The sequence below is a fragment of the Linepithema humile genome, chromosome 7 (genome assembly GCF_040581485.1).
Source record: "Linepithema humile isolate Giens D197 chromosome 7, Lhum_UNIL_v1.0, whole genome shotgun sequence".
Taxonomy (NCBI): Eukaryota; Metazoa; Arthropoda; class Insecta; order Hymenoptera; family Formicidae; genus Linepithema; species Linepithema humile.
The window spans coordinates 18973915-18997675 of NC_090134.1; the positions used below are offsets into that span (position 1 = coordinate 18973915).

A 23761-nucleotide genomic window follows, 5' to 3' on the forward strand; every position below is an offset into this window, starting at 1 on the left:
TTAAACAACAAAATTCGATTGCTTGCTAATTCTCTTTACATGTTGTATTACGCGAATATCGCAAAAATTCGGTTTCAAAAAATTGAAATTTGTCGCGCTGCAGTGGCTTCGTCCGTTTCATGAAACACTCCAATTACGATATCGATAATTGCCACTCATACTCGCATTCGAGATGATATAAAAATTTCTGTTGTTAGTAAAATACAAAATTTGCTAATACTTGATTACAAATTTCCACGCCAACGAGCTCGAACGTTCCTTTTAAACGCAATGTTGCGTGTCTGACGCATGTAGATTGAATCACGTCCGAATATTATGACAGAAATTTCAATTCAATTATACGCCATTCCGTTAATTTATTCGGTCGCCACGCATTTCAGCCATTTGAGTTTATTTTGTAAATAGCAATTAATTCCGGAAAGTGCACCGCTTCATACGATACCGGGTTTGGTAACGCTTTTCAGAAATTCAAACGATTCCGCGTAAACGACGCGGTTGTACGCGTTGCTTGCTCAATATTCACCTTGTTAGTACCGGGATTATGCCTCCCTGTAGCAGCGGGGAATTTAATAACGCGCCGATAAATTATTGTAAATGTTAATCACCATCACCGTGTTACGATCGTATAACGAGTTGTGCGCGCGGCAATCGCGCGAAAGATCGCCAATGACATCAGACTTTGTATCCGGCGAGTTATCTCCGTACAATCGATGGCTGAACGCGAGAGACGCATAAGCCGGTGGGTGTGTACCGCTGTCACAGCACCATAATGCCGCGGGTGAGACGAGCAAGGTTGAATTTCTCGACGATACGAAACCGGCAATGAGATTGTGCCCGGTAAGACCACGCGTGATTCTTGTCTTGAGGTTTCTCGGGCGATTCCTTCGATCTCGCCATTCCCATGCCGAGGGACGCGGCACTTCGTTCCGCCAGTATGCCTGGAATCCGTTCCAAGGTGGACAGATCGCGAGATTAACGGGATCAAGGAAGGTGCTCTCTCCATAAATATGGAGTTTCGTCTTTGTTCCCCTTTTTTACATCTCCTATCCGATATTTCTTGTCCCTCGCTTGTGAAAATTCCACGACGACGACGACGATGACATTCCCTTGAGAACATTTCAAACAGGATGCCGCGTAACAGTTTAGATGTGCTAATGCTGTACACGTCAATTGTTGCTTTTATGAGAGATACACGGCGAAGATACGCGAATGGCGCGCTATTGTTACAACAAACATATAGATTCACGTCACATGCAAACTGATGAGATTAAGCTCTTTAAGGTATGTGATGCCGTCGCGGCTTCTGAAGTATTATCTCGCACTGCGCGCATGGTGCATGTCGGAAGATGAGAAGTAATGTCTCCCGTTACGCACTTAATTTCAATTCCGCGTAGATCCGACAGTTTATCATGAAGAACTAGGTAACGGATTTTCTAAACAACCGAGTCGAGAGATTGGATGTCGGTGTTCTTCGGCGACGAGACCGGATGTCCGTCCGAGAGATAAGAAAAAGAATTCGGTTGAGTGGAAAGACTATGATTCCGATGACGATAAATGCTTCCTGCGGAGAAACGTGATTTATACCGTCATTAGAATAGTCGCCCCGGACTTCCCATGTAGGTGGTGCATAATGATGGCTACTGCGTGCGTGTGTACGTGTGTTTGTGCGCCGGTTCTGGCTCGTTTTCCACGGCTAACAGACAAGAGATGCCGGCTACAAAAAAGGCGCCCGCGCGCGACGATTGCAACGCCCATAAACACCCAGTCCATAACGGTTGCAGTGCATCTCGGCAAGTTTAAGTTGATACTCGCCGGATGTTCGCGTCGGGGTAGCGTGTTACGAAATTACTCAATCGTTAAGTGCTTCAGTAATCTCGACTTGACACCGATCGAAGTATCGACCGTGAAAAGCGATCAACTTTGGTCGAATGTTCCGTATAATTCAATATATTATATCCTTTCTATCCCAGCTTATATCGAAGATTTTACACTGAAAGACTACGATCGACAGGTCAGCGATATTGGAACGAAGTTGAGTTCCATTATACCGGAAGTCTGTTCAGCTCTCGTGTATTTGGAAAGCACGTTCGCGAAGTGGTCGCACCATTTATCACGAGATCGAGCTTCTTGCCGGCTCTTTGAATGAGGTGCTTCTCGAGTCTACGAGATGTTATCCACGGAATATTGCGGAATATATATCCCCCTCGCGTAATAAAACATCCGCGACCTTAATCGCTTTATCATTTTTTTTCTCCTCACGTCTAAAGACACAAAAATAAGCGCGCTATTAAATCCTAATTGCCGAAAGTAATCAGGACCACCCATCGTCCCGCGTAGATCCGGCAAAATAGATACGCATTAATTGAACGGAGGAGCAGCTCGCTGTTGATTACCTATTACCAGTAATTATATGTTAACTGTGTATGCGTGTTTGTACGCCGCGCATAGGAGCAGCTGGAACCTGTTCCCCTACTGGAGAGCACATTGATTCGAATCGCCCGCATATGCATACGTGATGTCGGCCGTATTCACGCCTCCTAACCTTTCGCTATTGGAGGAGACGTAGTAGTCGTAAATATTTGCCGCGGTTTACAGTATTGCGTATTATGTCGGGCTCGCGGCCATGATTCTTTTAACAGGGCACCAATCGTATTTCAATTTTCCATACGACATACTCGCGAGAAAACGGCCGGCGGGCTTCTCGGGGTGTATTCGCTTGGCGCGCGCTCTCGTCGTTTAACACATATAGCGAGTAATGCCGCGCGAAAGCCGATATCTCCCGCGGTTGTCTGTCATTGGCGCCGCAATAACGATCATTCTCATTTTTTTGCGCGGTCGCTCCGGTGACAAATCGTTCTTTGTTGCGAAAGCAGAATTAATTGACCTATTGATTTATGTCGTCCCCTTTCGCGCTCTGGATTTCACTTCTACGCGCCGTGACTAGCTATCGCGCCGACGATATTTCGCTTTTTCGCAGAACACCGACGCCTTCAGTCGGTGGGGTTGATGATAAATCGAGTGAACGTACTGATTGCTATCGGGGCTCCGGTGGGTCGGCACGTATATGTATTAATTGCCGGTATTAATGACCATTCGTTAGAATGACGAATGGGGAGAAAACTATTTTGGTTTGATGAGGCGATGATTCGGACCCCCCACCGAATTTATTCGATACACCGATACATACATATTTTCGGGATGCGGCAAACTGATAAATTAAAGCCCGATAATGAGAGGGTCGCGTGGATCGTTTACTCACGGTGCACATGTTGCGTCCATGTCGATTGTAAAGAAGATATATGACGGCGGTATATTACCGCCGCGCGAATTATTGACACGATAGCTGTTACGGTTGCTGATATAGTGACCGTCTTGCCAAATGCGGTAAACGGGCGACGATCCATTATTGCGGAATATCTCGATGCACAAGTGATAAAACACCACCCGCGAGTAAAATTGACTAGAATAATTCTTTTCGCGACGATATTCGCCTTCGATATTGTCGGGACAAATCTAGCTTTCACAAAACTCGGTATAAGATGCTTCGTCAGCCACTGTTTCAATTAGGTTTCAATCGGATGCTGCTTCGTCAGTTGATAAATTCGAGTGGGAAGCGACGCCGCTAAAAGACTGAGATGGTTTGTAACGTTTTCGCGAGACCGCTTGTATTTCAATTCCTCGTCCGTTGGGACGTTTCTGGGTAACCGCGGAATAATTCATCGGGACAGTCTTCAAGGAGTTGTTTCGAACTCGGTCTCAACGGATCGTGAGTAATGCGCGGTAGGAGCCGATATTTCTTGCCGCCGGCTGTCGCTGCATCTCGCAATAACAATTATTTTCAACGACTCTTTTTTTATACAGCCACAACTTGGGAATTGGCGGGAGTAGAAAGCGCGGAAAAGCGGAATTGATGGAGTGCCTGGAAATGCCAGCCGTGCACTGCCGCGATTTATTTTGCGCAACGAGCGGAAGATATTTGCTCATTACTCGGAAATGTTTCCGAATAGATAACGTTGACATCGTCGCTTGATCACGAAACTCGCGTAATCGTATAAATGTCGCGGAATATTTATATCAAAAGTGTATTTCTATTTTAGAGTCAATCTTTACTTGGTGGAAATTCAAACTGCAGTATAATTTTGCAGAGTTATTTCAAATGGGAAATTCCGAGATATTTCTAATTTAGACTAATAATGCAAATAGAAATTAAAACTTTCCAATTAATTTCATCTGGATATTAAAATAAATGAATAAATTTGAAGTTAAATTTCAAGCTAATTAGGTATTTTTAAAAATCTAAAGATATATTTTTAAAAGGACATTACGATAATGCAATACTGCAATAATGCAATAATCATATAAAAATATTCCAAGTTGTAGTATGTATTTTTATTTTAAAGAAAATAAACCGCGAAGGATTTAACTATTGACGAGCCAATGATGGCAGCGATTGCTAGTTTCGCAAACGATCAATCGCGATGTGAAACACGATGCCATTACTGCGTTCGTTTACGATACGGAGGTTTATGACGAAGCTAATTGCGCGAGGAGCGACCGCTTCCCTCATTTGGGTGGAATAATGCTAATGACTTATACGTAAGTGCCGTTCGTTAAAGAAGAGTCACGCGACAAGATGCATGTCTGCGGTGCATTTTGCAGCCGTCGTGACTGAAGAGCCTATCGACTCTCGCGATCATTCTTGGAAATTTAATAGACACGTCTCAACGCTGTATCCTTGATACTAGCTCGATGATACTAGTCCGCGTTCTCGCGCCCCATAGAACGTTCGTGCGCACGCAGATAAGCGGGCTAAAGGATCCGTTTCTTGAAGCGTTGCGGGAATAAAATTCGCCCCGTTAGTCTCGCGCGCCGGAAATCCTCGTCCGTCGTCGAAAAGAAAGCTCGACCGTGTCCGATAAAATTTTCGTGCGAAAAGCGATTTAGATGGTAGTTCGCGAGCATGTGGCTAGCACGGTTTATCAAGAAGGCGCGACATTCGCCCGCGATCGTGGTAAAGGACTAGACTGGTGGGAGATAAAATTAATTACGATACGTTTCATTCTCCCTCCGCTGGAAAGGATAACGTAGTAGTCGAGATACCGCGAGAATGATTGCTCTACAGATAGCAGGGGTATCGGACGATGAATTTTGAACTCACTGTGAAGTAAAATAAAATTTCTATTCCATTCGTGCTACCACAAGTTAGAATATTTAATATTAATGAAATAATAAAATTAAATCTAGAGAAGCTCATTAGTATTGTAAAAAAATTCGAAACTTTGTTTTTATCATGTTATCAAATATATAAATGGTTAATGTATTTAATGTTCACACAACCATTTAATGTTCACACAACGGTTAACAATAGTTATAATGTGGAAGCGCATTAAATTATTATAAGCGCATTAAATTATTCGGGATAAAAATATGATGCAATTCGGCCCGACTTGATCCGACTTCAGTATGTAATCAGTACTTAGAACAACGAAAGGGATGATCATCGTTAGATTCAATTCTAACTCAATGTTATACCACGAGAATGGAGGCTGCACCGGAGGATTAGCCCATGGGATAAGGCCATTATCAGGCAAGCCTGAAATTACTGAACATTACGTATCGGCGCCAATTACATTTGGCCTCTCATGCGCATATTCACATGTATACGCGTACTGTAGCAATATAACACCGCGAATACGAGAGCCGGGATGATTGCTCCGTTTATACGGCGCGCAAATACGCGGAGATCCGTAAAGCAGGTGACATGATACTCCGAGCAGATCATCGCCAATTACGAAGATTGCTCGCGATATTGCATCGGCGAATATTATATATCATGATTAGTAGTAACGATGAGAGAAAAATCTGCGCAAACGGAAGCGTATTATTTGTAGCACGGTAATTCAAGAATTAAATGGTTCGATATGTAAACACATGGATTTATACTTTACATTGCACCGAAAGATTTATTATAATTTGACGAGTTGTGCACACTCGCGACAGAGGAGTTGGAGTTGTTTATTAATCGTCGCAAAAAAATCCGTTTTAAAGCTGATGAACATGGCAATAAATTTAGAGGGTTTTTTTATCTTCTTGGTCTTGAGTCAACGTAGTTAGTATGATCCGCTGCTAAATAGAGCTTTAAATCCTCCGTAAACCGGGCATAAGTAGGTACGAGTAGGTTCGAGTTTTATAGCGATTATACGTCGAACCCCCTCCTCTCGTACGGGCGGCACACTCGCGTGCCTCTGTGCCGCAGATTTTATGGGCCAATAAAAACGAGTATCACCCGCGAGAGGTAGGCACACTATGTAAGACCTTGGTAAACAGAGAGTTACCTGTGTCAAGTAGCTGTACATACGTGTCGAAATCAGCCGGTCCGCCAACCGGTCGATAATAATGTGAGCGTTTATTTTTACACAAAGATTTAAACTAATTCCAGCAAATGCTTGAACAAATGCTGTATTTAGTCGCTACATAATACAGTTGTAGCTACAAGCTTTATTTTAACGAGTTATATTTAAGTAGAGAAAATCCGAATTACTATTAAATTGCTGCAATGCATATTTATGGCGCTCTTAATACAAAAAAGCGGAATTACCATGCTGAAATATGGAAGTATCTTGATCTGAACTTACACGGTCCAGACTCTCGTCTCGTGACATTATTGCGAGGCGCCACGGCTTCGTGAAATTTCGTGTTTTTGTAATATGCACGCCCGGTGGGGTAGATTGCCGCGGCCGATATGCAGTTCCGTGAGGTTTTCGGAGAAAATTGAGCAATTATATGGCATTGCGTGAGAAGCGGGCGTCCATAAAGCGAACTCCGCCAGTGGATCCGCGTTTCTGGGCCACCCTGTACGATCTTTGGGCAGCTTTACGTAGGCTTGTGTAACTTGTAATATGCAGGTTCGCACTTACGTACGCGCTTGTATGCGTATGTGGACAGTGACTAGGTGCGCCGCGTCATAAATCTGCCAAGCCGTGGCAAATTAAATCATTATCTGGAAGCTGCGAGCAAATTGCGTTGATGCAGGCCCCTATACGTTTCTCATTCCTCTACGCATTGTGCTGACGCTTCTTTTTCCTACCTTCGCATTCCTCCGTCCGCCCTTTATACGTCGTTATCGCGATTTTACGTTCTCGCGCAGGAAGCATCGCGAGTGTTTCCTCTTCTTGCGGCTTGCGCGGCCGACGCGGCGGTTTGCAGTTATGGCGCGTAGACTAATACACATAAATTTCAGGAGATGATGATAAAAGGTCTGTGGCGGCGGCCGGAGATCGTGTGCTATTTTGCGCCGAGTTTCCGGAAAATTTTCAACTTTCAGCGTCATAATCTTCGTTATAGTCAGCGCACCGCTCTTTCATTTCTCCCAAGTGTTTTAGAAACGTGCATCGCATATGATGATCGTAAATTTTATTTAAATATGTTACGTCAACATGCGCAGAAGTTAAAATAAACCAAAAAATTTTTCCACTAAATTGTGAAAAATGCTTGAAATATATTTTAAATTAGAAATGTGTATTTTTATAAATATTTATACAGTGAGAGAGAATCTAGGCCATTTATTTGCATAATAACTCGTTTCGTTGATCTCCAAAATCGTACAACCAATAAAGTAAATGGCACTGTCGGAAAACAATTTTTGAAAACAGTTTACCGCGAGACAGCCACTCTCGTCCAGAATTTTCATTCCGACAGTTCCGGTTCACTTTGTCGCGACATTGACAAAAGAAGTGCATTTCAGATACGCAATAAATCACCTCTGAAAAATTGGCTCGTGCGCTGTAGCCAGACTATTCGACCCGATTTCGTTCGAGCTGTTGGCCGTGAGTCGTCAGCCGGGTCCATTAATTAATCTGCACCGTTAACGAATAACTACTCTGATTTTTACGCGTGAAAAAAAGAACGACGTTCTTGTCATCAACGGAAGGTCGTAGCACACGAAATATATCTTGCTTTTTTCGCACAAGGTATACTGGAGCTATTCTGATCAAAATAGATTCACCACACATCAGTATTGCACACAATGTTTAAAATACAGGATAAAATTATTAGTTTAAAAATTTACTATAATAATTATCTTAGTTTCTATATAAAATATCAGATGGCAAAAAATTAATGATTTAAGATTAACAAAAAAAATTTTATTACGTAAAAAAATTGAAATAATCAACCCCGATGTAATTTTGCTTAGAATAAAAAAAATAGAATTCTATTAATTATGAATAATAATATTATTATATCTATAATTGTATAGCCGTTTTTTGGACGCTATTGTAATATGAATGTATTTTTATTTTACAGATAAACTTTGGTGCGTCTTTCACGTTTCGAACCGTCAGATGAGTTCGGTTGTAATTTCTGTTGTAACAAAATACGCATCGTCGAAGTGCCGTTTAAAGTATCGCGTCGGGAGTGCCGTTTAAAGTATCGCGTCGGGAGTGCCGTTTAAAGTGTCGCGTCGTTCGTATTTGTATAGTGCATATCTTCACGAATGCGTGTGAGAGCAAGATCACTGAGAAAAGGAGGAGGAGGAAAAAATATTGGACAACGTTTAGTAACGCTGTGGTAAGTAATTTGCAATTTAGCTATAATGGAAGAGGAGAGGAGAGAGAGCTAAAATTAAAACTGTGTCATCGACGCGATCATATAACCGAATAGATTGCAATCTTAATTGCGTATTTGACAGTTCACAATTTAATTGATAAAAGCTTCGCGTTTGATTGCCGTAGCAGCTAATGCATTGACATTCGTTGACAGTGCAGATTTTATCTCTCGTCATAATCTTTGTGCGACTCAGAGTCGCAGCGAGTACATTAGATCATTGGGAGCAACAGGGAAGTTGTCTGTAAATTGCAACTGACGATTCAATCGCGCTTGCCACATTATATCAAACTTCGGTCGTTCTAACGCGGTTCGACGCGCGGTATATCAGATCGATGCATGTAAATGGCCTCTACGCGCGTTTACAACAAACATAATCTGCTTACTATAACAAAGTTGAAAAATGTATGCAATTTTTTAATGCAATTTTTTAATTATTCTTATTTTATATTAAATAAAAATAAAATTTAAACACGGTTTATAATAATATTGCGTTCGAATTCTTTATAAATTTTCGATTTTTGATGACTACAAACGTAATGCGAATATCGGCCCGTGTAAACGTGACCTATCGGAAAATCGAAAGTGTAACTCACCAGACCGTCGCAGGCAGACAGGGCGACACGGGAATTCCGATGGCCCTTAATGAATCCCCGATAATGACATTTGCTGCCATGATTTTTCGCCGGGCTGCGAACGTGTAGAGACCGCTTCCGCCTTTCTACGACCATCGCACGGCCGATGAAGTTGTCGGCCGTTGACAGTTCGAGGTGATATTCATTACCGGCTACCGCCACTCGGTAATGAACGATTGGCCCGTCCTCGTGATGATGATGTGTTACATTATGCGAGATCAAATCGCCTCGGAAATTCACCTTCCGTGGTATTACGATTTCGTGATCGTATAAGTGTTCCTGCGGGGTGTACATTCCTGAAAACATAGAAAAGCTCATTGTATATCGGGAAAATTAATATTACTTTTAATAATCGGATATATAAAATAGCAAATTAAAAATTGATTTGTAATTTCTGATGCATAGAAAAGCTCACAATGTTCATTTTGTCTTCATCACGTTTGATTTAATACTATCCCCGCAAAGTTCTGCACTTATCACCGGACAATATACCATATTTATTGAGTATTTACCGTTCAACGATTTCACTTAGGCAATAAAGCGTAATGTTTATTATATTACACGTAAATGGACAGTAGTCTCGTAAAAGCTGAACGGTCGTTCGCGCGCATATATGAATGATGAAATCTCGGCAGACCGCTTGGTTGCCTGTCGGAGAGGATCGGAAAATTAAAAGCGGGTGAGCCCTCGTGATAACATGGTAGCGCAACATGCGACAGGTACGCACCGTAAATGCCGTGCAATATTCTGCGATTGATTTAACGTGCGCGCTCGCGCGCTTAGAAAGGTGTCGCTTGCTACGTTCGATTAACGCCCTCGTTAAGTGCCGCCATCGCCGGCGAGATGGATGACCGAATGTGAGCACACAGTCGGGTTTCTTCGACACGCCTAATCTCTCATTGTGATGGGCCCGAGAGACCGTTTCGGACGACAAATCCTCGGATTGAGGTAAAATCGCGTCTCTCACTGATGTCTCGGAACGAACAGTTCTAAGCCTCTCACGTAAATTACGAGACACACGAGAATGGGTAACCGACATCGGGAATTTACAGCTATAAAGTGACAATAGTACTATTGCCGTCGTAGACCGTGGTAATCTCTTCGTGGTAGTTGCATTTCGAGTTTCGATTCTTTTGTCTTTCGATTTTTCGTTTTCGGGAAATTTACTCGCAAGCTCAGGTTGCATTTCGAGCGGGCGACGCGATAAACTGTATTCATCACTGACTACAGCTTACTAATCGATCGTTTCTATTCTTGACTATTGTTGCTGATGATCTAACGTTTAATGGATAATTGTAGTTAACCTTTGTCCACGGAGAATAGAAAGAAAAGCACGCAGTCGAGAATACAGACGCGGTTCAACTGCGGCAATATGTCTTCATATAAGAATCGTTTGACAATGTCGTTATGATCTCGTCTGCATGCGGGCGACGGTCTACGAAAGATGCCTATCTGCTTGATCTCGTATTTTTTATATTTTTTTTTCTAGAAACTAGTAATTTATCCCGATTAAACTTCTCAATATCCTTCTAGAAATATGTAAATGTAATACTTGAATGACATAATTTGATTTAATTTCATGATGATAGTCATAAGAAAATTATTTAATTCTACGTAAAAATCATACATATATGCATACGCAAACAGAAAAAAAGATGATCCGGATAATAAATCTGAACTACCTTACAAATCAGCGCGGCTAAGTCATTGCGTGAGTTGAATAAATTAAAACCAAATGAAGCATACATTTCTCGACATTAGATACGAGTTATTAAATGTTATTAAAAGTGAAGTGTCGAGAAGGGCAACGACTTCATCGGGCAGCCTTAAACATTTCCATACATCTTGCGTAATCCTGCGAAACATGAGATTACGATTGAAACGTAGGTGTACATCATTGGTTTGTATTGCTCCCGACAGCCTGCGCCCAATAGTTTCTGCTAGTTAATGGTTTTCTCGTGATCGCTCTAAAGCCGGCTGCGCCATGAAATGTTCGCCACGCCGACGATGTTCCACGTGAACGCAATCGGAATGCGCGAGCACCGGCAATCGCAGTGGGTGGCTCTCTGCTCCGACAGCAGTAGCAAGTACCGTGAACGATTTACACCATTTATCGGTTAATTTCATCTCTACATTAATATTAAACAGTAATCAGCGTGTTGGTTATCCGGCCCGGATACCATGGCATCCGTTTTGATATACAGTCGCACAGAAGCGTCGTTTATCTAATGCGGTTTATTACTGACGACGTCTGAAATATCTCTAAAATTCCGACATTCATTTAAACATTCAATGTAATATATGTATATATACAGGGTGTCTCAGAATGATTGTGCCAACGCTTACGATGAAGGAGAGTAAATTGAACAGAAAAATCCTTTACCGTTTGCAATTAATTATTGCATATTAATATTAATTAAGATATTAAAAATATTAAGATATGAATTGAATGAACGTGTCACTAGATCGTAAGATGTACGTTCTAGTAAGTAAAGTAAAGTAAAGCTTCTGCCTTCGCGTGTTATTTCTGTCCTCGTCGAACGATCAAACTTTTCGTTGTCGTACAACACTCCCCACTGTCATGCCTAGAGCGTACATCCTACGGTTTACCTTTGCAAAGCATGCACTCAATTCTTTTCAATTAATATCTCTATAATTATTGCAAACATTGCAAAACAATAAAGGATTTTTCAGCTTACTCTTTTTTATCCGTTCACAATCATTCTGAGACACCCTGTATAACTATAGTATTGTTTCGGATATCATTGTAATATAAATGTATTTATATTTTACAGATAAACTCTGTGCGTAATCAGTGCTACAAAATATATTCGCTCTGTAATATAATAAAATGCGCGTCGGGAGTGCCGTTTAAAGTGTCGCGCGATTTTCGTATTTGAGTACGCGCGCGAGCAATGCGTGCGCCGCGACGCGCGCGCGTGAGTGTGTGTGTGTCTCGAAGGACCACTGAGAGGAGGAGGAAGCCATAGGCGACATTGGGCAACAGAACAACGATACGGTAAGTAATTTATCATAAAAAATGCATTTTTGTAATAGTGAAGTAATAGTGAAGAGGCTATATATATCCACGCCTTTTACGATGATACATTACGTCGTGATATGTAGAGCCATCAAGACGAACGAAAGCATTAATGCTGTGCGGACTATGTTATTGCTTGCATTCCGCCGTGATATTGCGTATGATCTACTGCGAGGGACACTGGTTATTTCATTAAAATGCGTGACCGTTCTGTAATCGCAGATATTGAATTTTATCTCGTCGCATCTCGCGCAATATCTCTTGCGTTTCAAGACGTAACACGGAGCTTTGAGTCGCCTTGACGAGGGATCAACCTATCCGCTTTCCACGCTCGACCGCGATCGCTAGAAGGCGGCTAGATAGGTGGATGAACAGGACGCGAGAGAGAGAGATAGGGGAGGGAGAGATAAAGAGGTGCCGTCTAGTGCAGGTAGTTGAACAGTGCAATCATCATTATCCCATTATCATTAAAGTCGGAAAAATGGCGGGGCGACCAATGGGCGCGCGCCTCGGGCGAGTCGGGGTTAACTGCAGGTGGGGACGTCGGACGGAGATACTCGGACCTCCCATACAGGCTGTACCCACTGTAAACGTCTCGGTGCACACATGATCATCGGCCGTTTCTACGCCGTGTATACGTACTAACATTATTCCGCTGCCACCACGACTCGTCTAATTGCGTATAATTAATGATGCGCGCTGTCCCGGGTTAACATAATTATACGCGACTTATGTAGCGAGTTATTAATTGGCCGTTCTTACCTGCCGACAGTTAACTTCGCGTCCATACACAGGGCATAGAATCGAGTAACGAAAATATATTTCTCACCGTGGATAATAATTTTGTATTTCATGTTCAAATTAAAGAACTTGACGAGTACAAAATATTTGATATATTCGTATTTCGAGATACACTTTTTTTGTATTACTAAATATTCTTTTTATAGAGGAAAATTTTTTATGTAAAAAGCTAACTCATATTTTTAATGATGGGTTACCGTGTTCCTATTTAAGGATAATTGCGATTGTGAGAAGTAAAAAAAAAAAAAGGTGACCGATCGCCGGATGATTAACCGGCGTGCTATTCGCGCGGTTTTTCGATTCCCGGGAAGAAACCGTCTCGCCACGCGTAAGAATTCTGACAGATTTAGAGGTGGCCGAAAGATCGACCCTCTTGTGGAATTTATGGGAATCCGCGCGTATGGAAATCCCGTACTGCAGATCGGCGCGATAATTCAGGAGCCGATCGCAAGGCCGATACGCGAGGCATTTCGTATGTCTGATATAACGTAATTTATCGTCGCAATGCTGTCCGCCTACCGTCGGCCGTCGATCGCACCGGTGTTCTGTACTTCGTCAGTGTCGTCGGCTTACTTCACGTGCACGCAAAGACTGACGTTGCTACGATCTAATCGATAAAACATTCGTCTTCCGCCGGTCTCTCCGCGGTCGCGATCAATAAGGAAGTATGATCGACGCACGCGCATTTGGTCCTTCCGACGCAATCCAAAATTCGGGTTTGCCAGTGGAAAGTAGGGCGCAATCGGGCGCACGAGGGAGCACGATCAGATATTTCCCTATCTGCGTGACAGAATAATTAAATTTATGGCAACGTGCGCGCTGGAAGACTATTTTCAAATTCTATTCAAACAATCGCGAGTGTTGTATTATTTGCAGAGATTTATTATACCTCCGCTTTCCCACATACAAAGCGGGGATATGACTGCGGATTTCGATTCCGGTTTCACGGTTCCACGGGTTGTCACGGGCGAGTCGCGGAGGCGCAGGAGCCAAAGTTATTAGGCGTCGGAATGATTCTTTATCGGCGATACCTGGGTATTACGGTAGAAACCAGTTCCTCTAGATGACTCATTCCCGGGCCCATCTCGCGCGCCAGGCCATCTCAACGGTCCCGCAAGAATGGACCCTCCTCCACCTCCGGCTCCCCCCCGTCTGCCCTCATTAGCATATACCTACTTATCGAATTCATTAAAGCCGTCACGATACCCGCGGAAATATAACCGAACTACGCAGCGGGACGCGAGTGTCCCTAGGACGGGTTTCTCGTAATCGTCGGCTTGAATCATCGGCTCCTAGCTTCGCGACAGCCGATCTAATCGCTCGTTTTACGACGCCGAAACTTGACACCACTTTCGACTCACGGCGACCTTTATCTGAAATCCGGTGTAAGTGCCGTTGAGTAAATTTACTTGTACGCCGAGAACGGACCGTCTTGCGCGCGTAAAACGCGGTTCTCGAGCGACTTGTAAATTATGCGAAGTCTCGATGAGTTGTCGGTTGGAGGCTCCTTTTTGCGAAATGTAGCAAGTCACGTTGCTGTTAGCTCCTAAATCTTTATGAAATCTGTACCTTTTATGAGCGATATAAATTCTTTTCTGACTTTATAGAAGTAAAGAAAAATTGAAAAATACTCAATCGTTTCATAATAATGAATTAGTTCTCAGTTTATTGAGATCGGCTTTGGCCTTTCCTAAATTATTAAAAAATGATCTTATAATGATCTAAATTATCAGAAGGTTCATAAAACTCCGCGAAAAGAATTTCAGATTCAAAAGATACGAATGTATAAACTTCTGCCAACTACTGCGACATCGCTTCGTGGAAAACGGGACACGTAATTAGACACGTTCATCAAGCCTGCAAAGTTTAACATCCAACGTATCTCAACTCGCTCGTCGGCGAATTATTCGAGGAGTCAGCGATGCAGCGTCTCACGCGCGGCCAATCAAGATGGCACTCGAACAATGGTGTATTCTCGAAAATCCGAGGTATAGAACACCGCCGTCCGATCTCATACAAACGTTGCACTGTGTGCCTCGAAACTCGCCGCGCACGCCGTACTATCGAGCCACAACAGCTGGTCTCGCTTTTACAGCGAACGAGATAGCTTTGATTAAACAAGCCGCGCCCAAGGTTCCCGCGGATGCGGTTAATGCGGCACTTGTGGTTTATCCTCGCGTTCAAATGAGATCAATAGAGCTATTAAGGAATTTACCTGAAACAACTGACAAATCGTCTGGACATTCCCTCGTTCAATTTTCTCGTGAAAACGTGACGAATCGTCTCGTTTAATTCTTAAATCGGGATTTCTTGCACGGTTGAAGTTTAGCTGATTAATAATAATTGCGAGGAAATTGTAATAAACGCTAACGTACATCATTTTGAACGGAAAGTGTAGTACGTACTTCAAACATATCTTTTCACAACATCGCAATTTATTATTTAATATAAAAAGAACATATTCTCTCTCTAATATTCAGCTTATCGCAGCAATTTTAACAGATAGCCGATAAAGCGGAATAACGAGCAGTAACAAAGTTTCTGCTATGTACTGAGTATTGTCATAATAAATACGCGCTCAACAACTAACTCGCGCAAAGTACGTAAAAGCGATTATGCCGATCGTTACAAACGCGCGTAGTTGTTAGATGCAATATTCGATGCGTATTTGCATCATAATCATTCGAAAAACGGCCACGTTTGACCGATGACTCCCCTTGCCATTCGTGACGACATAGCGTTTAATTTCCCCGATTGCAACGTAATGAAACACGCTCGCGCGCCCGCGCGTATTACGGGCGAAACGTATTAGTCGCGCGGCGGTATTCGTCGCGCGGCCTGGCTCGGCACGGGATCGAGTTAGGTCGACCGGAGACGGCGATTAATCACCAGCGGTACAACTTAATTATTGTCCGTGCCCCCGTTAATCCGTCCGCGCGCATTGCTTTCTCTCTCTCTCTCTCTCTCTCTCTCTCTCTTGCGCGCGCACGCGTGTATGTACACGCGTCGTACGCGATTTGGTCGCGCTCGAACAGATACACCGATCGTCCGATGAATCCGCGATAACACTCGTAATTAATCGAATTTCATTTTTGCGGATTACGCGCAGAGGCCGCATGCGAATGGCTCGCATCGCCGATATAGGATTATTTTTCAATGCCGCCGTCGTCGGATGTTCGCGCGTAGGTGGATAGAGATTAAGCGCGGCGCGATAGTCCCGATGTGCAAACCTTTCGTTAATTAGCTGCATTACGACACGCTCGTTGAATGATATTTATTTCTTTGCTCTGCGAGCGCTATTTCTACGCTTTAATCTGCGGATTATCGCGTCGTAAACATCAATAATTATACAAATTAAGTCGAATCGAATCTAATTTGAAGCGTTATCAAAGTCAGAATGCAAGAGACTTTTTAAATGTTACACGCACGAATATTTCAAAGCGATATCGCGTTTGCGAGCGAATCTGAAACGTTGAGAATGACGTATGATACACGAGGCGCAATTTTCGATTACCAGAATAATTCAAGACTTGGCCGAAAGAAGACTGGCTTCCAGGTGCCGGGGCCAGCACCTTGCCGATACTTCTCCCTTTAGTTTTCCGAACGATATTTCCTCGTGATTTACGCGCGTAGCTGACTATAAAGGCCGCGAACACGAAACGACCTCCTCCCGCGGTCGCCGTTACAGGCAGCCGCTATTATTTCGCCACTTTAGCGGGAGTGGCGTGTACGTTGTCCGAGAAGAGTGACTGATTCGCACCTGCGGGGGCAGACAGGACGAAGATGCCGTCGAGAGCGTGGGCCGTAGCCGATCAGTAATAACGAATAAAGCCCACGCGGCGGCCGCTGCGGAGCATGCCGCAGGAGTAATCCTTTTCGAGAGATACTCGAGCTCCTCACCCACGGGCACTTGCACGTTCTACGGATATTCCTCGGTCGACGAAGCGCCACAATTCCGATGCCGGCGCGAGCTGGATATTTACCTCGCGGAATAAATACAACGCAACTCGTTCGATTCGCATAACTCGCACAACCGCTGCGGTATAACGTGCAATGTTTATTGAAGCACGCGACGCTTCGTCGTCGGCACTGGAGGAGTTCATCGTTTCTACCGTGAGAGATATCGTAACTCGATGGCTCCAGGGAAATCGGTGAAGTCCGTTATTGCACTGTCCCGGCTGGAAGACACAGTGGCAGGTAGTTTACACGTTCGATAAGTGACGGCGGTGTCGAGACGAACGACACGGGCAAATTTCTCACGTGCCGTTGGCACACTCGGAGTTTACTCGTCGACGACAATGTCCTCCCGTGTTCCTCGGGGAACGGAATCGTACGGCGCGCGATTCTACTCGGCAAACTTGCCAGTGCAAACTGCAGCGTCGCGCTTCGCATACCCGCGTTATGCGAAGAGACGAATTAACAGCCACGCCCGCAGTTTTATACACGCAGATTTAATTTAAGACTCCGGGGAGTCCCCGAACGTGACGCGAATGCAATTTCGCCGGAAGCGAAATGTTGATCGATCCAACGTTCCCCGATGTTTCTCTCCCAAGTATTTTCGTTTCTATTTATGAGATCATTAAATTCCGCGAGTGAATATCGCGCGCTCCAAGTAAATTGTAAATCGGCGCGCTTTCTACGCGCGCGCGCGCGACTTTAACTGCGCGCATATAAAATTTTATTTCACCGTAAACCAGATCTTTGTTATCACTCTGTCGCTCGTGACTCGGGGATTTAGATAAAGGGCAACAAATATACGGCTGGTTACAGAAAATATTTGGATTCCCGCGATGCGCCAGCAGTGTATCAGAGCCGTGGCAGCTCTTGAGAGAAATATCTCTGGAGTTCTTGTTCCGCAGAAACGGTTACCAAGATAAGGCGGCACGTCCGTGCAGCATGCGGTCACGGCGTATAAGTGTACTCGGGTAAATGGTTGGTTATGTTTGCAATTTATTATCTTGCGGAGAGATAGATGCACCTAACGCATCTGGGCACAATACCGCGTTAAGTCGCAACCGGAGTCGTCGCTGTACCTGTCACAATGGCCAGCTGCAAAGCAATGTTTGCGTTACGTATCACCCATTGAATCTTTCTCGTGCCGGTATACATACACGATTCTTATGACTTATATCGCGAACGTGCAACGGAGATAAAAGGGACACGCGTGGGGCATTATGGCGAGGGATTCGACACGGTTGACCTTTTTCGCATATTTTACTTATGATAGAATTCGCAGTATGAAACTGATAATAACAATAGAAAGAACTGGTCGCGAAATTACGATTGAAAAACTTGGCCATTGTGTTGACCTTTAAATTTTTATTTTATGTTAATGAAGTATTTTTTTCATTTTTATTTTTATTCTTGTATTTATTCCAACGTAAAAAGGATTTCTAGTTTTGCTTGAGATCACAAATATACATTTGCTTTGAATCAAAAACATCATTATCATAAGCGTGTTAAAAGCTACAATATTTTCATGCGTTCACGTCTCTATTTGTCTCTCGTATCTCCTTTTTTTTTTTTTTTTTTTACTTAAAATTTACATCACCGTGCATTATTATATTTCTTCTTCGACGCAAATTATGCAAATCTACGATCAGCTATTAAAGATATCTCGTCCCGACAAGCGGATCGAATAACGCGTCTACGTTCGAGCCGAAGACAAATCGCGGCGACCGAGGATCGGCCAACCGTCGTTGGCGTGCCTACGCTACGCGACTTACTTTGTAGCGTTTTCGGATTCTGCACGTTTCCCAGTGCCTACGCGAGTTACCTTTCATTTCTCACGGCTGCGTCACCGGCACTAAACCCAGGATCAAAAACTCGCCGCAAAGAGAAAACAAAATCTCTCGCGTCCATTGACAGCGCTTGCCCACGCGATCGCCCGCGCGCTGTTTCTGTGCAGGTGCTGCAGATGCGTTGCTTGCTGCGCTCTCGCGTATACTATGATATGCTGCCGCGGATATATGTACATGCGCAACGCCCACGCTGCTCGTCCGTGCCGCGTGCATTTATGCGGCGAACGAACGGGTGATTTTTCAGCGTGTTCGAGCCATGAATGGGCGCCTCGTCGTGTTGGTTTTACGGACACGAGCGCGGCTCCGCGCTCAGGCGCTCTTCTTTTCCTCGTCGTTGATTTTGCGTACGTTTGGCGCCATCGCAGGTCCGTGATCTCCGTCGGAAGATAAAAAGGGTACGAGGCTCTTGATGGCCACATGGAGTGTTTTTTGGGATTACGATATTTCGCTTTGGCCCTGAACGTTTTATTTTACGGTCGATGATTTTTCGAATTTCTGCATACTTATTTATTTTCGTTACTTAATAATCAATAATTCACGTCATCAGAACATTGCGCATAAATTCGGTGAGGCTATTTTGTCATTTTTTTGACTCAGCAGAAATTCATACCTATAATTCATTCGATAGAGAATGTTGGTTGGGATTCGTAACGAACGTTAGCTGACATTTCAATTGGGTTATTCCGAACAATTATATGTATGTATTCCAATCGGCATCTAAACGATTTTGTGATCCCATTCAATCCCGAGGAAATCAATTTCAAATGGTAGCCCATACTGGTCTAAATCGAAGATAGGAGCGGAAGCGATATGTTTTCAATCGAAAAATTGATTGCATCCGCCGTGACCGCGACTTGACGTGTACAGGCAAAGACAGAAGCGGCGCGCGAAGACACATGTCACATTCGTGAGTGATCTTTGTAGAGTTGGCAAACACACTCGGAATACTCTGAGAGAGCGCTCTCAAGTTGATTGCAGGCGGCTGCACGAGACCGGCGTACGAAATGTTCTCTTGCGGGCAATATACGTCTCGCGGTTTGCCTCGATTCGACAAATTTACCCCTTCGTCGATTCCGAGACTCCTCGCTTCATCGGAAACGATCACGAGCGAGGCAATAATTTCTTTTTCACCGGCACGGTCGGTTAATTCCCAAATTGAGAGAGAGAAAGACAATCGACACGATGAGGCGCAAACCGCACTAATGTCTCGTCATTACGTTACCTCCGGCGAGTTAATAATTTTGCAATCACCAAAGAGAGAGACGCCGGTGGTTATCGCGAGCCAAGCACAAATTACCCGTGTCAGTTACCCGGCTCGGGGTTTCAGGCCACGGTGTTCGGTAAACAAGTCCCCCGCGCACGGCGTGTAATTTTCCCTGATCATAATAACTACCCCCTAACGAGAGGGTAATTTCGAAACGGCACGTCCGGCACGGTCCCTCTCTCTTTCTCGATCCTGTAATTCGACGTCTCGCGCATTTTCCTCGCCTACAGAACGAATAAATATTTACGAGCGACCGGGACTCATTAGGTGACGCTGCCGACGACGGCAATTTACATCGAAAAAGACATTTTGCCCGCAAATTTCCAATGCAACGCCAATTTCTCAGCGCAACTTTCAGTTCGCGATCACTTTTCTTCTTACTTTATAGTCTCCCGAAGTTTGCCGGCATTTTGGTATTTCGTTACCTCGTACATGAAATCTGTCTTTTCACCGCTTGTCGTTCATAAAATTTGTCTTCGTGCGTAGCCACGTCGGATGACTTTTGTCTCCGAGTACGCGCTGGATGTTAACAAAGTAGTTCACGGTGAAAGGTCTTTTTCTCCGTTGGTCGGATGTACAATACGTTCGGAACGAGTGAAATCAGAAAAGAAAGACGCATCCATCACTCTGACTTGTCACGTTTCTGGCGGATACACAGTTGACAAACGATGCAACGTAAATACGATTGCGTAAATAGCGCTTAGGACAATGCAAAAAAAAATCATTAATATTTAACTGCAAGATTTGAAGTTTTGGTGCGCTCAATTTTTGACGCAGTAAATACGAAAAAAAGTTCTCATGTCAATCATTGTTTCTATTTTTCCGCAAATAAATATATTTATTTTCGTATATCTACTATATTAAAATCTCATCTTATCGATGACGATACATCGATTTTTATACATGCTTAGCAGTTGCTCCAAAATTTCACGAATATTTGCAGCTTTGCCGAATCAGCGTTCCTTGCGCGGTACAGCACGTCAGAAGCAGCACTAAAAGTTATGTCGATTGGCCATATGCCAGTCGGCAGGTTTACGTCGGCCGATATCTCTCGATAAGATCAGCAAAATCGCGTAGCGACGTCGAAACCGGGCACAATATTCATGTTGCACCGCGAGCGTTACCGGATGACAATCAATTACGGATCCGAGTGACAGTCTAATCCACTACCACGCGACACCCTTGAAATATTTATCGACATAATTAAAAATCAGCATGAGCCTTTAACAGCCATTAAGATGTCTCGACGTATAAATAAGTCGCGAATTAGCATTTTACGACACATCCCGATGGTCATTTGAAGGAACTGCGCGTTCAATTTTTTCCAAATCCTTTTCTTTCTTGTCGTTCGCAGAATCTCGCGCCACCGCCGATTCTCGCTCCTATTAATGCTTTTATGCCGCAAAGGCAAGGCTTCTGTTCGAGAACCCGCCGCGGCCAGTTTTCACGCGAGTCGAAGAAACTCGAGAAAGTGAACGCGAGGAGACTAAACGCGTTCTGACGTATTTTGGTTCAAATACAAAATTTTTTATCAGCTTAAACTCACAGGAGAATTAATAAGAATAAGAAAAATCCGACACTAAGATGACAATCAATATCGAGAGCATCATACTTTTACATTGCAATTAAATCAAGTTGATTGAACAAGGCTGCAATGTCGCGGACGAATCGTATGATTAGTATAAGCAGATTGATATTTAAGCAGGATTAAATAAGGATATGTATTTGCATGACACTTACCTCTGATATTAGATACACCTTGCCGAGCCTCGAGGTTGGGCTGCACTACGGCGATTAAAATCTGGAGCATCAATAGACACCGCATGATTGACATTGAATCGAACATTGTATCTTGCTAATGAAACGCGATCCCTTTGGTGTCTGCCGATGTTCTTCTTTATCCTGGAACACACACGTCGTAATCGTAACGTGAGTTTCTCGTTAAATTCACTCATTACGCAGCGAATAGCGTCACTCCCGCGATTTAAGTTACAAATTAAGGCTTTGTTAAGCTCGGAGAATGTTCAACCGGCCGCGAAACGTAGAAAGAACTTGTAAAAAAAGTACTTAATTAAGCTCTCTTTGACCATTGCCCGGGAGAAAAATCTTAAGAGTCGAAAGAAAGGTGAAAGAGGAATTTTATCTCTCTACGAGAATGAAAGGGATAAGACATTTTTATTCATGTCCGTTCCTCCGGATAAAAAGTCTCGCCGGTGGAAGAATGAGATAGGCAATCAGCTTTATCCCATATTTTCTGCGCGCGACGCTTATACTCGAATATAACGCGTCTCGCGCGATTTTCTCAAACGCGTCGTGCTGCCGAGCTGGCTTCAGGGTCGTTTTCATGGCAACGCTCCATAGTTACGATAATTGGAATTCGTTCAACCATACCGTGCCGATGATCGAGTCCAACAAGCTACTGAATTCTTCTACCCGGGTTATAGCCCGGTTCGAAACATGACTCTTGCGTCTCTCTCGCGGACAATGGAATTATAGCTCCGCGGTGTTTCTCGTCGGAAACGCAAGCTAAGAGATGACGTCGTTGACGGGTGCTTATCGGAAACTTCGGATTTTAAAATCGTGATTGTAATCTCAGCCATAATTTGCATACAGGTTCGTTCCTACTTAATAATCTATCAACTAGCATTAACATATTTTAATTTATAATGAGTGTTATTCGAACAACATTGTTGTCAAAATCGTTTTTATCTCGCGGCATAATTTGTAATACAGTTTTTTTAATAATTGATTAATTAATATTAACTAGTCTGATCTTTGTAATATATTCGGCAAAGTTCTCGAATATAATGATCACATCGTATAAGCTGCACGCTGATTTCATCCATACGAGTAGCTTATGTTTTTTCTCACAATCACACCTTCACATCGAAATCAAACCTGATGCTTCACGCATTGAAGGCGCGAGGAAGGTTCACAAGCAGGGATGGTCGGATGGGGAGGGGGGAGTCAAAGCAAGTTCATTAATGCGACGCGGAATTGGTAATTAGCTAGGAATAACGTTGCAACGGTGCAAATTATAAGTATCGGTGTAGCCGTATACTCGACAATTGTATGCCGCGTCAGTAACAGACATAACCACTTACGATGCAAACCGTAGAATATTAATAAGCGGACCGTACAGCTTTTAAAGCGCCTCGCATCAACTCGATTGAGTTATCACGCCTGTAATATGCCACATCGGCCGGCGACATCATTGTGGATTAACGGCGTGAGTGTCATTAGAGGATGATGAGAGTTTACGGCGAATGAACATGCATTCTGCGCGCAATCCTTACGTATATTTATAATTGATGTTCGACCGGAAGTGGGCGGTTTCGCCGCTTCTTGGATAAACATTTATTTTTTTGTGGAAAGGAAGAAAACTCGATTGAAAAAATAGAGATGGCAAAGTGAGAGGCAACGGAAATGCATTTCAATAACTATCGAAACCAGTAGGTAATCGTATGTGAAAATATCGAAGCTCGAATGAAAAGGCACGAACGAGAAAGCGAATAAATTCTGAAGTCGATCGAGTGCGATTAATATCTACAGGCGTTCCCGTCGACGTTTACTACCGTTGAACTTTTAAATGTTGACATAATTAATATGACAACCC

The 23761-nt window shown here is 43.5% G+C and overlaps 1 protein-coding gene across 6 annotated transcripts in view; it reads right to left on the bottom strand.

Moving 5' to 3' along the window:
* AdamTS-B (ADAM metallopeptidase with thrombospondin type 1 motif B) overlaps positions 1 to 23761 on the bottom strand; it is a 42147-nt gene that overhangs the window by 12275 nt on the left and 6111 nt on the right. For 4 of the 6 annotated variants that reach the window (XM_067358605.1, XM_067358604.1, XM_012363358.2 and 1 more), the window contains exons 2-3: positions 21886 to 22047; positions 9201 to 9535 (exon numbers count right to left, since the gene is read on the bottom strand). In XM_067358605.1, the coding sequence (XP_067214706.1) occupies positions 9201 to 9535; positions 21886 to 21991 (441 nt within the window). In that variant the 5' untranslated portion in view covers positions 21992 to 22047. Of the gene's footprint in view, positions 1 to 6635; positions 6892 to 9200; positions 9536 to 16840; positions 16992 to 21885; positions 22048 to 23761 lie in introns of those variants that run through there. The other 2 variants (XM_067358606.1, XM_067358607.1) reach the window with 2 other exon arrangements.